Source organism: Chrysochloris asiatica, unplaced genomic scaffold (genome assembly GCF_000296735.1).
Source record: "Chrysochloris asiatica unplaced genomic scaffold, ChrAsi1.0 scaffold00051, whole genome shotgun sequence".
NCBI lineage: Eukaryota > Metazoa > Chordata > Mammalia > Afrosoricida > Chrysochloridae > Chrysochloris > Chrysochloris asiatica.
The window spans coordinates 7,067,337-7,082,915 of NW_006408569.1; the positions used below are offsets into that span (position 1 = coordinate 7,067,337).

Sequence of the window (15,579 nt, forward strand, 5' to 3'; positions counted from 1 at the left end):
GGGGTCAGGCTCCCAACCCCTGCGTCTGGAGGGCTGGGAACACATCCTGAACTACGCTACACAAACAGCACACAGAGAACTGTGTTCACAATTCCAGTCTCTACCAAGTCCACCAGGAGACAGGTGGTGATTGCCTGAGAACACACCAATACACAGTCACCAATTCAATGTCAATCCGACACCACCACAAAATCTCAGAGACGACAATCGCTGAGTAAAACAAACTTAAAAGACAGAAAACAGAAAAACAGATACCAGTTTGAAATAATAATAAAAATCCACCCATAAAGTAAAAAGAGAATAATGTAGTGACAGAATTTACAAAGAAAATAGAAATCATGTAAATTTCAAGAAAAAAAATAGATGAAAATTAGCTGGAACCCTAAAACTAGACCAGGCCTTACTCCTAGCCCTAGATCAACCCTTCTCCCTAAAACTAACCTCAGTCCTAACCATCGCCCTAACATTGAATAAAGTCCTAGGTCTAGCCTAGACCTAGCCATAGTTCTAACCGTAACTCCTTCATCCTATGCCCCCACAAAATAATTCAAAAAAAAAAAAAAATTAGGATGCAATCATCAACAATCACCAGAGGGAAGTATAATGTTGTTAAATGCGGTTGAGTCGGTTCCAACTCATAGTAACACTGTCTAGGGTTTGCAAGGAGCAGCTGGTGGGTTTTGAATTGTTGACCTTTCCGGTAGTAGTCCAGTGCTGATCCAAAGGTGACACATCCTTTTAAAACATCCTCAGAAAGGATTCTACTCTGAACACTGCATCTAACTTCTACTCTATGAATTACAGATACTTCACTCCTGACACATAATGAATAAAATCTAAAAATCCAATACTATATTCCTACACTGGACTCCTGATGTGGCACTGCAGGATCAGCACCTGATTGCGGAATACAGGGTCAGTGGTTCAAACACACCAGCAAACCCTATATAGGGTCGCTATGAGTCAGAACTGACTCAAAAGCATTGAACAACAACAGCAATATTCCCAGACAGGGTCTAAGCTCTGGAGAGAATTAAGAGCAGAGATCCCTTGAAACCTCTGAACTTTTCTGGACAAGTTTCTCTAAGAGAGATAAACTAACATCTCGGCACACAAGTCCGAGCGTACAGCATTCCATAGACTCCCACGGCTCTACAGAATGTGGTTGTTGTCAAGTGCTGTTGAGTCGATGCTGACCCATAGCGACCCTGTATAGGGTTTCCAAGGAGCAGCTGGTGAACTTGAACCGCCGACCTGGCAGTTAAAATGGCTTTGCAGTCTGGAGCATTAACCCACAGCACCACATCAGGACTCGATCTATGGAATAATAAACCCTATTTATTTATTACCCTATTAGAACAAGTTCCACCTTGTACACCTGAGCCAGAATGCAAAACAGGTATCAATAGCTCTGTAGTTGGCTTCAAGTCAGTTGAGTGGAAAAAGCAAGGCAAAGTGTGCAAGATCTGTACTCATTACTTTTCAGTGCTAATCAGCAGACTTGGAGCAGAACAACGCAAAACAGAATCCCCTCCACCCCACCCCCAGTGCTCTCAGAGCGGAAAGAAGCAAAATACTCCCTTTCTGGTTCCAACTTCTGGCCTACACCAATTAGGAAACTATAGTAAACAAAGAGATGAGTTTTAGGTAGAAGACGAACAGCTACCCAAAACCTACTGACAGAGGCACTCTACCGGGGAAATGAGGAAAGCAAAGGCCTCTTAGTCAATGGTTCACAACACTTTCTGCCTTGAGCGGAGGTGGGTTCCAGGCCTCAGTACTTTGAAGAGCTCCCTGGGAGATTCTAATGGAGTACTCGTGACTGGGAATCACTGTACTAGAAGAATCTTCCACAGGATCTTTGAGTGTTTTCACCTTTTTGTATTGTGAACTAAAACAGCTGAAAAATAGATTAGGGGGTGTGAGTAGGAGGACAGCCAGAAGAGGGCACTAGGTAAGAAACAGGGGAAAGACTAAGGTCCTGGGGGGAGCCAGTATGACATCAGCAGCAACTCTGACATACAACACATTCCTAAGATAGGCCATCTGTGAGTCTGCATGCATTAAAAACTCTTCTGTTAAACCTTAAACCAAAAACTCCCCTGAAGTTTTCTTAAGACTAAACAACAGCTTAGCCTAACCAGTTAAGAATGCCTGCCTTGAGCACTGAGCTCTCTAAGATTAGAGATCAAACTTGCAATAGCAACAGGAGAGATTAGATACGGGCAGTGAGTGCATGCTTATGAAAAGGAAGGTGACCACACAACTGGAAGTGGCACTGAACTGGACACGTCGAAACTGCTCAATTGGTGTGTGTTCTGCTGGGCACATTCTCAACCACAGCCAAATCCATTCAAGACAAAAAACCCTCTTCTGTAACAGCACTGAGTCGATTGGCTTTTCTACCATCGACTCAATGGCAGTGGGTTTACGACATGACCTAAATAGTTCCCAGCCCCTTACCCCTCACTATGGGTGGACAGAAAAAAAACGCCAGGCCTGAGCCTAGTCCACGAGAAGGTTCTTGTTACGCTACCTGGAATCCCATCGATCTGTTTTAGAGTCATACTTATAAGTGGGAATAAACTTGATCTCCCCTTCCGTGAAGTCCGCAAATGCTTTTTTCTGAGTACGCTGAATATTCAACTAGAGAGAAAAAGCAGCATCGTATAAGCAGGGTAATCCCATCTTCAGCTAATCAGGCATCATCCGCAATTCTAGGCTCCCAGCGCCAGAGCCCTCGCAACCATGAGAGAGTACGTGATTAAGATTTCCAGAACTGATGAAAGAAACCTTGGCAGTCCCATGGCACAAAGGGTGCTCATTATTAGCAGATCACTAATTTTTATTGCTAATGGTGGTCAGGGGTAAAATGGAAAAATGAAATCTGAATAATCACAAGTTCCCTGAAGGCGGGCTGGAAACTCTGAGTGAACAGTATTTTAAAAGTGCACAGATGTTAAATGCATAATTATAAAAGCCAAACTCAACGAATAGCTACAAATTGTTTTGAAAGATAGCCTTCTTCAAATACAAAGGGGCTTCAAAAAGTCTTGGAAAAAATCCTATCTATCTCTTTTCATTTCATGTTTCCACAGATTTTTTGAAGTCCCCGTCGTATCTGGCCAGAGTTACGTAAGAGTCAGAATTTAGTCCAAGGGTATCCTTTCTGGAGGCCAAAAGGAGGAGACACTGAGAAGAAATTAGTCAACCTCCATATGAAGGTAGACACAGCCACGAAAGGATCACTAGAAATGTAAAACTTTCTACTTTCTACTGCAAAACACCTGGATTTTTACTATAACTGGAGGTCCAAAAGCTTCACACAGGGATTTAAAGACATTTGAGACAAGTAAAAACCGTCTTCCCTCAATAAACACTCACTTGCTGAAGTAAAAATTCAAGTCACATGCCAGGTTTCGAGGAAACTTTGCTGCCTCAAAATATATGGAAAACAAAGTTTTACAAAAATGCTACAGCATCAATATTTTCCCCATCAATTTAACATCTATACACCAGCTAGCCCCAACTTATCAATCAGTTCCCATATCCTACGCTATTTATCCCAGAACAACTTCTGTGTTTCCCAATTCCCTCACGGGACTTCCCTCTTTTACCTCCAAACAGTTGCTCAGCCTGCCAAGTAATCACACAAGAGTTTCCCCTCCTTCCATCTGCCAAACCACATCCACATAGCTGAAGGCCCACTTCCTCCAGGAAGTGTTCTCCAGCAAACTCCACCCTCTCTCTAACTTCTTTAAATCTCTGAACTCTTCTTGATAAAGACGCATTGAATAAATATAAACAAAGTTGAGATAAAATGAAAAATGCGCTCACCTGGTCAAATTTCAGGAGTCTCTGAAGGTCACTCTTATTAATGAGACTTTTCACCTCATTGGCATCAGGCATGCAAAGTCTATAGTTCAAATCTCCCAACCAAATGACAACACTGAGAATCAAGAAACATATGTACAAAAATAGTAATTAGCATTTAAAAACCAACCAGAATAGAAGCAAATACTGCTGAATGATGATGCACGGAGGAGACTGTAATCATTGCAATGAAACGAGGCGTGTAAAACTGATGTTCTCCCATGTAAACTATCACTGAATTCACAATAAAAACTTAAAAAAAAAAAACAAACAGAGAAGGAAAATGAGTCATTCACTGATAAGAATTCATTTCTCTCCCTATTAGACAAGGGGTTTAAGGCTGTAACTGATCCACACTATAAATTACAAAATGGGTGGGAGAAAAAGGCACCCCAGAGAATAAAGAACAAAGAACGGGGAACACCATACATGGATGAGATTCAGAAGCCAAGGAGTTAACTGGCTGGGAAGCATGAAGTGTATTTGCTGGACTAGCTTCAAACTGTTGCCAGGCTATTAGAGCCAGGTCCTTTAAGGGACGAGAATGTGAGTGGTTTCTGCCTCCCCGAGCAGAGGCCGTGCAGGCTCTCTATTTACGGTCTGTATGATCCGAAGGACAGCTCTTTCAAGAAGGGCCCAAGAGAAAAGTGATCCAGGGCTCTCCAATGTAGTCAGATCTGCAGACCAAGTGGTCCAGGCAAGAAAGAGGAGGATGGCATGGCATGCATGGGCTCCTGTTGGTATTTCATGTTCCAAATGGTCACTGCCAATTTCAACTACAACATGAAATGCATGGAATCCTGGAGTATGAAATATATGGAATTGGGGGATGCTTTGTGGTCATTTCAAGGCCTTGACTGTTGAAGCCGAATTCTACATCACATTTCTGATTCTTGACATAATTTGAAACCGTCTGCTGTCACTACCCTTCCCTACTCTTTCCTGAATTACATGATTCTCTATTGATTCTAATGCTCCTAAATAATCTTCTGCTTTCTCTCTGAATTCCCATCACAAGCCATGTATGTCAAATCACCTTCAGAATTTAAATCACTAGTAATAATTTCCTTACAACTAATCAATTCCTACCACTCAATCAATCCATTCTTCAACTGATTTCTGTGTCTCTCATTATTAAATACCATTCTTCATTGATTTCTCGCTCATGGTATTCTGTTGCTCCTTTGGTGTCTTTTAATATCCTCTGCTCTACTCTTAATGATTTACAGACACAGAGACTGTCTAGTGTCTATCCCTATATGCTGACTTGGAAAAAGATCCACAAGAAATAGAATACCACAATCCTATAACAGAGAATGGAGTCCTGGTGGGGTACTGTGGGTTAATGCAGCAGACTGCAAAGCTGTTTGAATGGTGGCTCAAGCTCACCAGTCACTCCTGGGAAACTCTATTCAGCGTCACTATGGGTCAGAACTGACTCAACGGCACTTCACAACAACATAATAGAGAATAATGCAACCCTGTTATATTATCAGAAATCAGTGAAAATTGGGATTTATAACTGTGCCTGGTGTGGTAGGATAAGCATTAGACTACTAACTATAAGGTTGGCTGTTCAAACCCACCTGCTGCTACTCAGAAACCCAACAGAGAGTCACTGTGAGTTGGGAACCAACTCTACGGCACTTAACAACACAATATAACAAGTGTGTGTTTGTGTGTGTACATTAGAGACTCTAGAACAGTGCTATTCAATAGAAATATAATTCAAGTCACAAATGCAATTTTAAATTTTCTAGTTGTTGTTGTTGTTGTTAAATGCTGTCAAGTCAATTCTGACCCACAGCGACCCTGTAATAGGGTTTCCAAGGAGTAGCTGGTGAACTTGAACCACCGACCTTGCAGTTCAAATGACTTTGCAGTCTGACGCATTAGCCCACAGCGCCACACCAGGACTCCAAATTTTCTAGTAAACGCATTTAAAAAGAAAAAAAGTGAAAATAAGTTTATGTAACCCCAAACACCCAAAATGTTATCATTTCAACATGTAATCAACATTTTTTTTTAAATTGAGATCTTTTACATTTTTTCTCTACCAAGTCGTTGAAATTTCGTGCATAATTAACATTTACGGTACCACTTAATTTAGACTAGCTACATTGCACATGCCCAATACTGCCATACTGGACAGCACAGACCTAGAAGGACACACAGTAAACTACTAATGGTGATTTCCTCTGCAGAAAGGGAATTGGCTAGGGAGGGTGGAGGATGAGAAACAGATGGTTTTTACTTTTAATCTTTTATTTTACATCTTTTGACACAGATAACAAGTGGGTTCTATGTTTATTTGCCAAACTGCCTATCCCCACACAAGGTATTTTTATAAGCACACTATACGAACTGTATTCTACATATTGCTGTAAAAAATTACCATAGTGTGTTTACAAAAATACTTCATGGGGGATGGGATAGGGTTTAACAAACAAAACCCACACATTATCTGTGTGAAAATACACTACATTTATAAAGAACATCCTATTTATAATAAAAATAGACAATAAAAACAATGAAATTGATCTCTCCAGCACTACTTTAAACATGCCACTACACAAATAACCTTACCAGTGATATGAAATCTCATCCCTCTGCCTCAAACACCCTCTTCTTTGTGAGCCAAGCCCCTTCCTCTTCATAACTCTACCGTTTCTCATCACATAAAACCTCTTCTTAGGCCCATTATTCAAAGGCTAAAGTAGAGCTAACCACTCACTCATGTTTCATGATGTTCAGCTGAGGAAGGGTCTGATTTGGGACCACAAAACTCATTCGAGCACAAATATCCTTATAATCTTGATTCCTTCTCTCAAAGTCCTCCACATGGGCAGCCAGGTGAGAATTGACGATGCAAAATGTAGTGTTGTGAAATACAAATCTCACAGCTACCCCACCTTTGTTTCCCTGTGGGCAAGCATAAGAAAATCACAGTTAATACAAAGACACAAGTAGCAGATGAACTTCACATGGACATAAAATAACAGCAAACCACACTTCCAAAGTCACTCACCATTTTCCCCATTATTCCAGTTCCAACTGTTTCCGCTGTAACATCACGGATATACCGCCACTGGTCCTTTCTGGCATATATGAGGAGCATCATCCCAACAAGGCGGACTAGCTGAACCTATTGAGTGCCAGAGAGTTATAAAAGTGACTATTAATGCCATTTCTTGGCACGCTCCCACAAATAGTTTTCCACCAAGAAGACATAACCTAACAACCTGAATCCACATTCTCTTAATTTCTCTATGGACCCCATAAAGAAGAAACAAAATTTCTCTAGGGAAGCTGTAATCTGACTCCAACCAAAAAAAGTTCAAAGTCAAAAGGACAGTGAGTACTCAGTCCCTAGATTCCTTATTCTAATCGCTTTCTAACCTACCAAGGGAGTCCTGGTGCGGCGCTGCAGGATAATGCACTGGACCGCAAGGTCAGTGGTTCAAACTCACCAGCTGCTCCTTGAAAACCCTATTCAGGTCCCCATGCGCAGAACCAACTCAACGGCACTTAACAACTACAACCTACCAAGGGTAGCCAACAAAGAACGTTGAAACAATCAAGATAAAGCTTCTCTCACAGCCTGTTCCTTCTACCTCGCCTTCTAGTTTTTCATTTCAACATTCCATTTGAAGCCATTTTGTTTTCAGTTGCACTGTGGTACAATACATAAAAGGAGCTCTGGTAGCATAGTGGTTACAAATCGGGCTGCAAACCACAAGGTCAGCAGTTCGAAACTACCAGCTGTTCTGCGGGAGAAAGATGAGGCTTTCTACTCCTGTAAAGATTTACAGCCTCGGAAACCCTGTACAGGGTCACTATGAGTCAGAACCGACTCCATGACACATAACAACAACAACAGAACTTCAGTCCACCTTAAGCATTACCTCTCCATTTCCTCCTCCCACCCACCTCTTATTTATTTATTAATAAACCCTGGTCTCTCTGCATATGCCTAATTCTAGAGATTCTAGTGGGATCATGTAAGTATTTGTCCTTTGTGTCTGACTTGTTTTACTCAGCATCTTTTCAGGGTTCATTTTGGCTGAATAATATTCCATTGTCTGTATACACCACATTTCTACTTCTCCACCCAGTCACCTGCTGAGGGACAACATTGATAATTGTCATTCTGTGAACTAGAGCTAAAAATCGATCTGACGTACATATTGGTCAGGGATATACATGAAAGGATATCATCTTACAGAGTCATGTTACCTAAGCAAATGCTTAGAAACTGTAGACAAAAGTCACTCAGACTGATTCAAAGAGCTTAGTATAGTAACTCTATAATTACAATAACTCTCCTGGCAGCTAAATGCTTCTACCACATGCCTTCTAAAAACCAACAAATTAGCCCACCTTGCTAGAGTCGATTCACATTCAATTTTAGAACTCACTTAAATTCCTGCTCTGACGCCAAAACACACCCCATGCAACCACATGCTTCATGCTGCTTTTTTGGTAAAACATCCATTTCTGAACACGTCAGCAAACAATTTCAATCTTGAACTTTAACTGCACAAATGAGTTATCAAATAGCTTATTATTTTGAGCTAATTATTGATATGAGTACAATTTTTTTTCTTTAATTCTCCTAAAAGCTACCCGAACAACGAAAATATACAATAGAAAAGTTTACGGAAATTCTGTTTCTAGGAGATTTATATAAAGGCTTCATGAGGAAGCATTAAGTTAAAATGTTCGGTTGGAAACAGTGACACACAATGGAATGACTCCTAGTGAGTTCTATACTAAAGAAGCAGCTGCAATGCGGCTTACTTTCTTATACTTGGCTTTGGTATGCAAGCCCCTTTCTACAGCCATGGACCACTCTTGTTCCTTCACAGATTCGAAATAGAAAAAGGCTTCTGTGCTCAAGTCCAGCTCTTGGAATCTGAGAAAACAAGAAGATGTGAGGTCTATACATATTCCATAATTTAATATCCGACTACCTCTTGTCTCATTTTCTGAAACACAGTGTTTTGTTTTTTTTAAATAGGGAAGGGAAGACTGTTATAGAATCTTATAGGTGATCAGTAAGGATCGCTTTCTTTTTGAAAGACTCCCCACCAGCATGTTCATAGACTATGTAAAACATACACCTAAACCCTCCACAAGGAGGACTAGTAGAGCTCTGCTCTACAGCTTAGAAATCAGCACTGTGAGAATGGACCTCAAGTCTTAGTTTCTATGAAGAATATAGTTTTCTAAGAGTTTAAGAGTACTAGATGCTTCCTTAAGGAGCCCGGGTGGAACCGTAGGATAAGCAAGGTCCCCAGTTCAAATCTATCAGCTGTCCCAGGGTAGGAAAATGAGGCAGTGAGTTTGGTTTGGGGTTTAGATGCTTCCTTATATCATTTTAGTTCTTCTTCTTTTCTGATCCCTCAAATTTAACCCATAACTCTAACAGAGACCACCATAGGCTTCAAATCGTTTTAAAGAAAAAAGAGAGAGAGAGAAAGAAGGTAAATATCCCATAAATGAACACCAAGCATATAGTCAAAAGCAAATTCCAGAAGTGCTCTTTACCCAATGCAGTAGATATCAGGTGGATTCGAATCACAGGTGAGCCATGGTTCTAATCCACTGTCTGGAGACTGCCCATTCACGTTCCAAGTTCCAACAAAAAATCTATTACATAATACCAAAAAAAAAAAAAGACTTTGAAGACAAAGTTCAAGTACGCACCAACATAGTTCTCTCTTATCACTTCCATATAAGAGTGGTGGTGGTTATGTGCTGTGGAGTCAGTTCCGACTCATAGTGACCCTGTATAGGGTTTCCGAAGCTGTAAATCTTTACAGGAGCAGAAAGTCTCATCTTTCTCCCATGGAACTGCTGGTAGTTTCGAACTGCTGACCGTGAGGTAAGCAGCCCGACTCATAACCACTATGCTACCAGAGCTCCTTATATAAGAGTCAAGTTCATGATATAATTTCTCAAATAAAAAACACTTATTTTTCTAAATTTTATGTTAAGTAAATCTGCAGAAAGAAACTAAATCTCTATTTAAAAAACACAAACTGCTCTACTACATTTCAATGAAAGACCATCATATTCATAGTTGAAGGGAGAGCCTGGAGACAGGAAAGCATTATCTTCATCTATAAGCTGGCTGCATATGGGTAATTGTTCTATAAGGAGCTGCAGCTGAAACCAAAAACTCACTTCCTAAAGAATTACAAGGAAGTCTGTGTCGAAACTTCAGATGAGGCAGATATTGTGTTAAGGAAGGGAAACCTCATGACTGTTTTAGCTGTTTACACACAAATAGTATCCTCACAGGGAATACAGGGAACTGGACGGCTTGGCATAGTTGTGATTGAATTGGAAAACATGAAGCATACTGGAGTCCAGTGGGACTGGACTCTTGAATTCGAAGGGCACATCCTATTCACAAATAGAGATCTCCTGATCAAAAGCAGACAATAGGGGAAATTTTCCTTAACTGATCAAAGTAAATGAAGACCTAGTCGCGATGATGGGCTTGACATTTCAGTTATCTGCTGGAATCAGATAGATAAACATATGGCATATGCCCTAGGACAATCCTCTAGTACATGTGAGGCTGATTTGGTTTTCTAAGTGGAGACAGAAACACTAGTAAGTGTGGTACTATGAGTAGGGAGAAAGTCCAAGGTTTGGATATAAATGTTACTGACAAGCACGGAGACAAGGGATTGAGTCAGATGCCATCCCCTTTTTTCAAGCTTTGATTCTTAATTAAATTAAGAATTTAAATGTCAAAAGGCTGTTTTCTACTCCACCTGTTTACTCAGTAAGGTAGAAGAGAGACTGACCTGAAAGTCTGAATGTTGACATATTCTTTCTCGCGCTTTGCCAGGATATGTTTGATGAGACCCTCCCGCTGCCCAGACTGGTTACTTGGTACAAAGAGTTTCCGCATGGTGTTGGTCACTTTGGGCTGCTCCTTGTTAGTGGCTTCTTTTTCCCGTGGAAGCCTGACAAAGCAATGAGGAATTCAACTGTGGAAGTGCCTAAGCTATACGTCTCCTACATGGGAAATGTGTTTCTGACGGGAGCTTACATTCTATTGACAGAAGGAGGTGGAGGTGGTGGTTCTCGGTGAGTCCCTGTAGGCTGGTTTTGTGAATTGACTTTCTTGTCCAAATTCATAGATGAAAAATTATCTTCAAATCCAAGAATCCCTGAAGGACACAGAGCCCAAAGTCAAAGAGAGGAAATACAAAACCAACATCCAAGGATAGATGGGGCTGACAGTTTTACCAGCGGCATTACTGAGCAGAAAGGTGTCAGAAAGGTGGTAACAACTTAAACCGGCCGGGGGGAAGCACATCTGTTCCTAAAGCCCAGACATTAAGAGCTAGAATAGTAGGGTCCAGTATTCTGGGAGTTAAAAAATAATAAGTAGCATTTACTGAAGACTTAGCACAATGTCGTCTAGTATTATCTCATGTGCCACAGAAAGGCTCAGGAGAATGTGCCAATCCACAGGAGAAAGTGCCCGACACTGCCATTCACCCATGTCGTTTCATCTGCCCAGATGAAATCTATCGACTCTGCATGATCATAGCAACCAGGGAAAAAGAATTCTTTCAGTACCTGACAACCCAGGTTTGTCTTTAGTGTCTAGTTTCTGGTACCAGCTGGAGGAGTCCTTGTGCTCTGGAACAAGAAGTTGTAACTGAGCTGGAGAGATAAAGGTCATGGTCAGAAACTGGGTGCAGAATTTATCAAAACGAAAGGCCGGCCGTTAATGGAATACTCCTTAAATGCAGAGGCCAGCACCATTCCTAACTGCAGAGGAAGAGCCTAAGAAAATGACCTTGAAGGTTCTGGAAAGTAGCTCAAATTGTCCTTAAAGCTGAAGAGGCTTGTTCGCTAATCTAACCCTGGGTTCATTCCCTGAAGAAAAAAGAAAAATACTTTGCTCGTGGCCGTTGCCTTTGTATCACAATATGTAAGGGTTTCACTCCTATTTGAACTGTAGAAAAAAAGTTGCTGAGGCGTGCATGAGTTACCTTTCTGAGCAGCAAGGACCTCTGAGAGGAACTTCAAGCAGAGTTCTTCATCAGGGATTTCAAAGCGGCGCTCTCTGGTCCAGTCCCCCTGAATCCGAATTTTGCAGCCACCTAAAAAAAAATTGAAATCCACACACAGGTAGCTATGAATCACAGTGTTTTATTGTGATATCTTCAACTTAGCAGGTTAATAGGAGGTGGCCAAGATCACAAATATGTCAGACCTCTAAAGTAAGACGCCTAAGTACAGGATCCCGGGATTCGGTGTGGAGGGGGCAGGGGAGAGGATGCTGGGAAGGAAACCTGTGAGAAGTCAGCACTCCTACAGGTCGATGAAACAAATCAATGAGCAGCTTGATCTAGTAATAAGATACATATTGAAACCAGAGTTCCCTCCATTTGATCTCCCTCAGATGTTGAAGGGCAAGCAGGCTTTGTGAGGCCCAGTCTGGTCATCCTTGCTTTCTGATAACCCACTTCCACATGCTAAATGTAACTTCTGATGGGGTAGCCACAGAGTTCCAAGTCCTGGTACCCATGGCATCAAGCCCCTGCCTCCTACTGGAGGGCATGGAGAAATGGATGAGTCTCGCTGCCACCAGGGACCAACCTCTGGATGTAAGTCCCCTAATAAATGCCTTGCTGCCACCCTGGGAGTTGCCCACCTCCTTCTGCAGCCTCAAAGCGCCTTAGGTAGAGATCAGTCCATACCGAGACAGACATCAGTGCAGGAACCCCCAAATTCCAGTGAGAGATAAATTCCCCAGCCATCCCCACTGTACCCCTTGGCTGGGAACGCCTGCCATTATAAACCCAGATCACGGATGAAGAGTATCTGATGCATGGAAAGAATCAAGGAAGTACAGTGGCTTGTTCACAGGTAAAGGTTTTACCTGGGTGAGTGAATTTACAAACTAATTGAAAACAATGACTAATGGAAATGCTCCACATTATTCTGAAGAGAAGCCTCTACATCTCATTACCACAAGTGACAAAATCTAGAATAAACTGACCAAAGCAATATAATGACCTATGTCCAGTTCTTTGGTTCAAGTACAGCCAATTGGAAAACTGTTAATTAGAAGCCAAGTTACGTAGAGCTTTAGTGTCTTCTGTGTAAAACATTATCTCCCCTTTTCTGATGCCCTATAGTTATCATTCTGGGAGCACGGTGGCATCGTAGGATAAGCACTGGACTGCGAACAAGATCGGGGGTTCGAGCCCACCCGCAGCACCACAGGAGAAAGATAAGGTTCTTACAGCCTCAGAAAGCCTATATTGGGCCGCTGTGAGCAGGGCACATAGCTATCATCTGTAACAATCATTTGGATGTGGTGATCCAAAAAGACTTACCTATACCCTTGTTTATATTACTTTAACTGATTTTTTACATATACTGCTTTCTCATGCCTCCCTCCTTAGCACAAAACGTAGACTCACACACACAGATGAGCCAACACTACGCTTTCCACGATCTAGGTGAGGCCAGCTTGGCTGGGGCTGAGGGGTTCCCAGGAGACAGTACTTGCAGTGTGAACCCTAGGAAAGCCCCAGGCAAGCCAACTGTCACTCAACTGGTGAGAGTGAGGCCAGACTCATCATGCTTGTAAATAAAGAGTCATAAGAAAATATAAAGTAAACCCTAGCTTCTTAAGGGAGAAATGCACTTCTGAACCTTTGGCGATCTTTTCTCCCTTTGCACTTCCTGATGTTTGTGTTAAAAATAAATAAATAAAAGGTAAATAAAAGTGACAGTTAGAAGAAGAAACTCGGTACAAAAATGGAGAAAGAAATGAAAAAGAAGGCACACAAAGTGGACCAGACATAAGAAAACTAATGAGGAGGGAGAAAAAGGGAGAGGAGGGGAATGAAGACTATGTCAATTAGAAGTAGCCTTGAAGATACAGGAGAAAATTCCTTCCGGGCATAGTTAAAGTTCTCCCTTTCTCAGATAAATTATATTACAAGTAGTGAAAAAAAGAGCAGTTGCTAGCTGATAGAAATTCAGAACAAGAATACATATCCTCCCTCCCACAGTCCTTAAAAGATACATTTGGCAAACATAAAAAATACACAGAAATGGACCCATTTCATGGCCAAAAGATTTCAGAAACTGCTGACAAAGTAACACTGGATACATCTCCCCAAGTACTGTGGGAAAGAGGATGAACCACTCCATGACCCAACCTTCAACTCCTTCCCTCCCAACACCCTCTGGGCCTCTACTTTCTCTGACCACTACTCCCTCCCCTTCTCGGAGGTTCTCAACTAGGGACCCCTGGAATCACCAGAGGGGTTTTAAGAAAATACACCTGGAGCCTCAGCCCAGGGCGATTACAACAGAATCTTGAGGGAAGGGATTAAGTGGAGTGCAGACACTGATATTTGTTAAAAAACCATACCCCATGTGATTCTAATGTGCATCAAGATTGAAAACCAGAGTCAACTGAAACTGGGCTCTAGTTGTTAAGTACTGTTGAGTCAGTTCTGATTCACAGCAAGCCTGTTTCCAAGGATCGGTTGGTGGGTTGGAACTGATCCTGATCTTACAGCTGATCCTACTGGTCCCTGAGAAAGCATTCGCCTGGAGCCCTCTTAGGAGTCCTGATGGCGTAGTGGGTTATATGTTGGGCTGCTAGTCCCAAAGTCAACAGTTGAGATTCACCAGCCACTCCTCAGGACAAAGAGGAGGTTTTTTGCTACCATAAAGATTTACAGCCTCGAAAACCCTACAGAAGGTCGCTGTGAGTCGGGATCAACTTGGGGGCAAAGAGTTTGTAGCCCTCTTGAGAAAGGGCTGTTTAGAGTCTCTCACACTCGATGTCACTTAAGGTCGGTGTCCTGATGTCACTATAGACCAAAAAGGTCAACAGTTCAAAACCCACCAGCCACTCCATGGAAGAAAGATGAGGCTTTCTGCTCCTGTAAAGATTCACAGCTTCGGAAAACTTTTATAGGGTCACTATGTGTTGGAATTGACTCGATGGCAGTGAATATGGTTTTTTTTGGGGGGGTCCTTATTTTTAAGGACCCCTGATGGTACAGTGGTTAAAACACTCAGCACTCACTAGCCGCTTCATGGGAGAAAGATGTGGCAGCTGGTTTCCATAAAGATCATAGCTTTGGGAACCTTATGGGACAGGCAGTGTCCTTAAATGACATAGGGTATGAGAGACCCTAAACAGCCTTCACCTAGGAGGGCTCCAATCTCACTGCCATCCAGTCGATTCCCACACAGAGCGACCCCTGTAGGGTTTCGGAAGCGCACCATCTTTTTGGGAGCAGAAAGCCGCCTGTTTCTCTGCCCTGCAGGGTTGCTGTGAGTCAGAACTGACTTGATGCCAGTGGGGTTGGGTTTTGTTTGGTTTTTTTAAGCATTGGACTGCTAACTACAAGGTCAGTGGTTCAAACCTCCCAGCCACTCCTTGGAAACCCTATACAGGATCACTGAGTCAGAACCTACTTAAAAACAACATACTCCTACTATCCGGAAACTAATTCATACCTCCTTATTTATTCTCAAACATTCACACTCATTCCCAGACCCACCTCCCAAAATCTTTAACATTTCCCTTTCATGGGCTTCTTCCCATCAGCATTCAATCATCTGGTGGGAGCGTGGTGGTTATGTGCCCTTGAGTTGCTTCCAACTCACAGCGACCCTGTATAGCAGGGGTGGGGA

At 42.1% G+C, this 15,579-nt stretch overlaps 1 protein-coding gene across 2 annotated transcripts in view; it reads right to left on the bottom strand.

The window, feature by feature from the left end:
* The window catches only part of OCRL (oculocerebrorenal syndrome of Lowe), a 61,107-nt gene that overhangs the window by 29,040 nt on the left and 16,488 nt on the right, over positions 1-15,579 (bottom strand). For both annotated transcript variants that reach the window (XM_006862838.1, XM_006862837.1), the window contains exons 5-14: positions 11,898-12,008; positions 11,479-11,565; positions 10,943-11,063; positions 10,695-10,856; positions 9,424-9,525; positions 8,674-8,788; positions 6,902-7,018; positions 6,608-6,795; positions 3,838-3,949; positions 2,537-2,646 (exon numbers count right to left, since the gene is read on the bottom strand). In XM_006862838.1, coding sequence (XP_006862900.1) covers positions 2,537-2,646; positions 3,838-3,949; positions 6,608-6,795; positions 6,902-7,018; positions 8,674-8,788; positions 9,424-9,525; positions 10,695-10,856; positions 10,943-11,063; positions 11,479-11,565; positions 11,898-12,008 — 1,225 coding nt within the window. The remainder of the gene's footprint in view (positions 1-2,536; positions 2,647-3,837; positions 3,950-6,607; positions 6,796-6,901; positions 7,019-8,673; positions 8,789-9,423; positions 9,526-10,694; positions 10,857-10,942; positions 11,064-11,478; positions 11,566-11,897; positions 12,009-15,579) is intronic.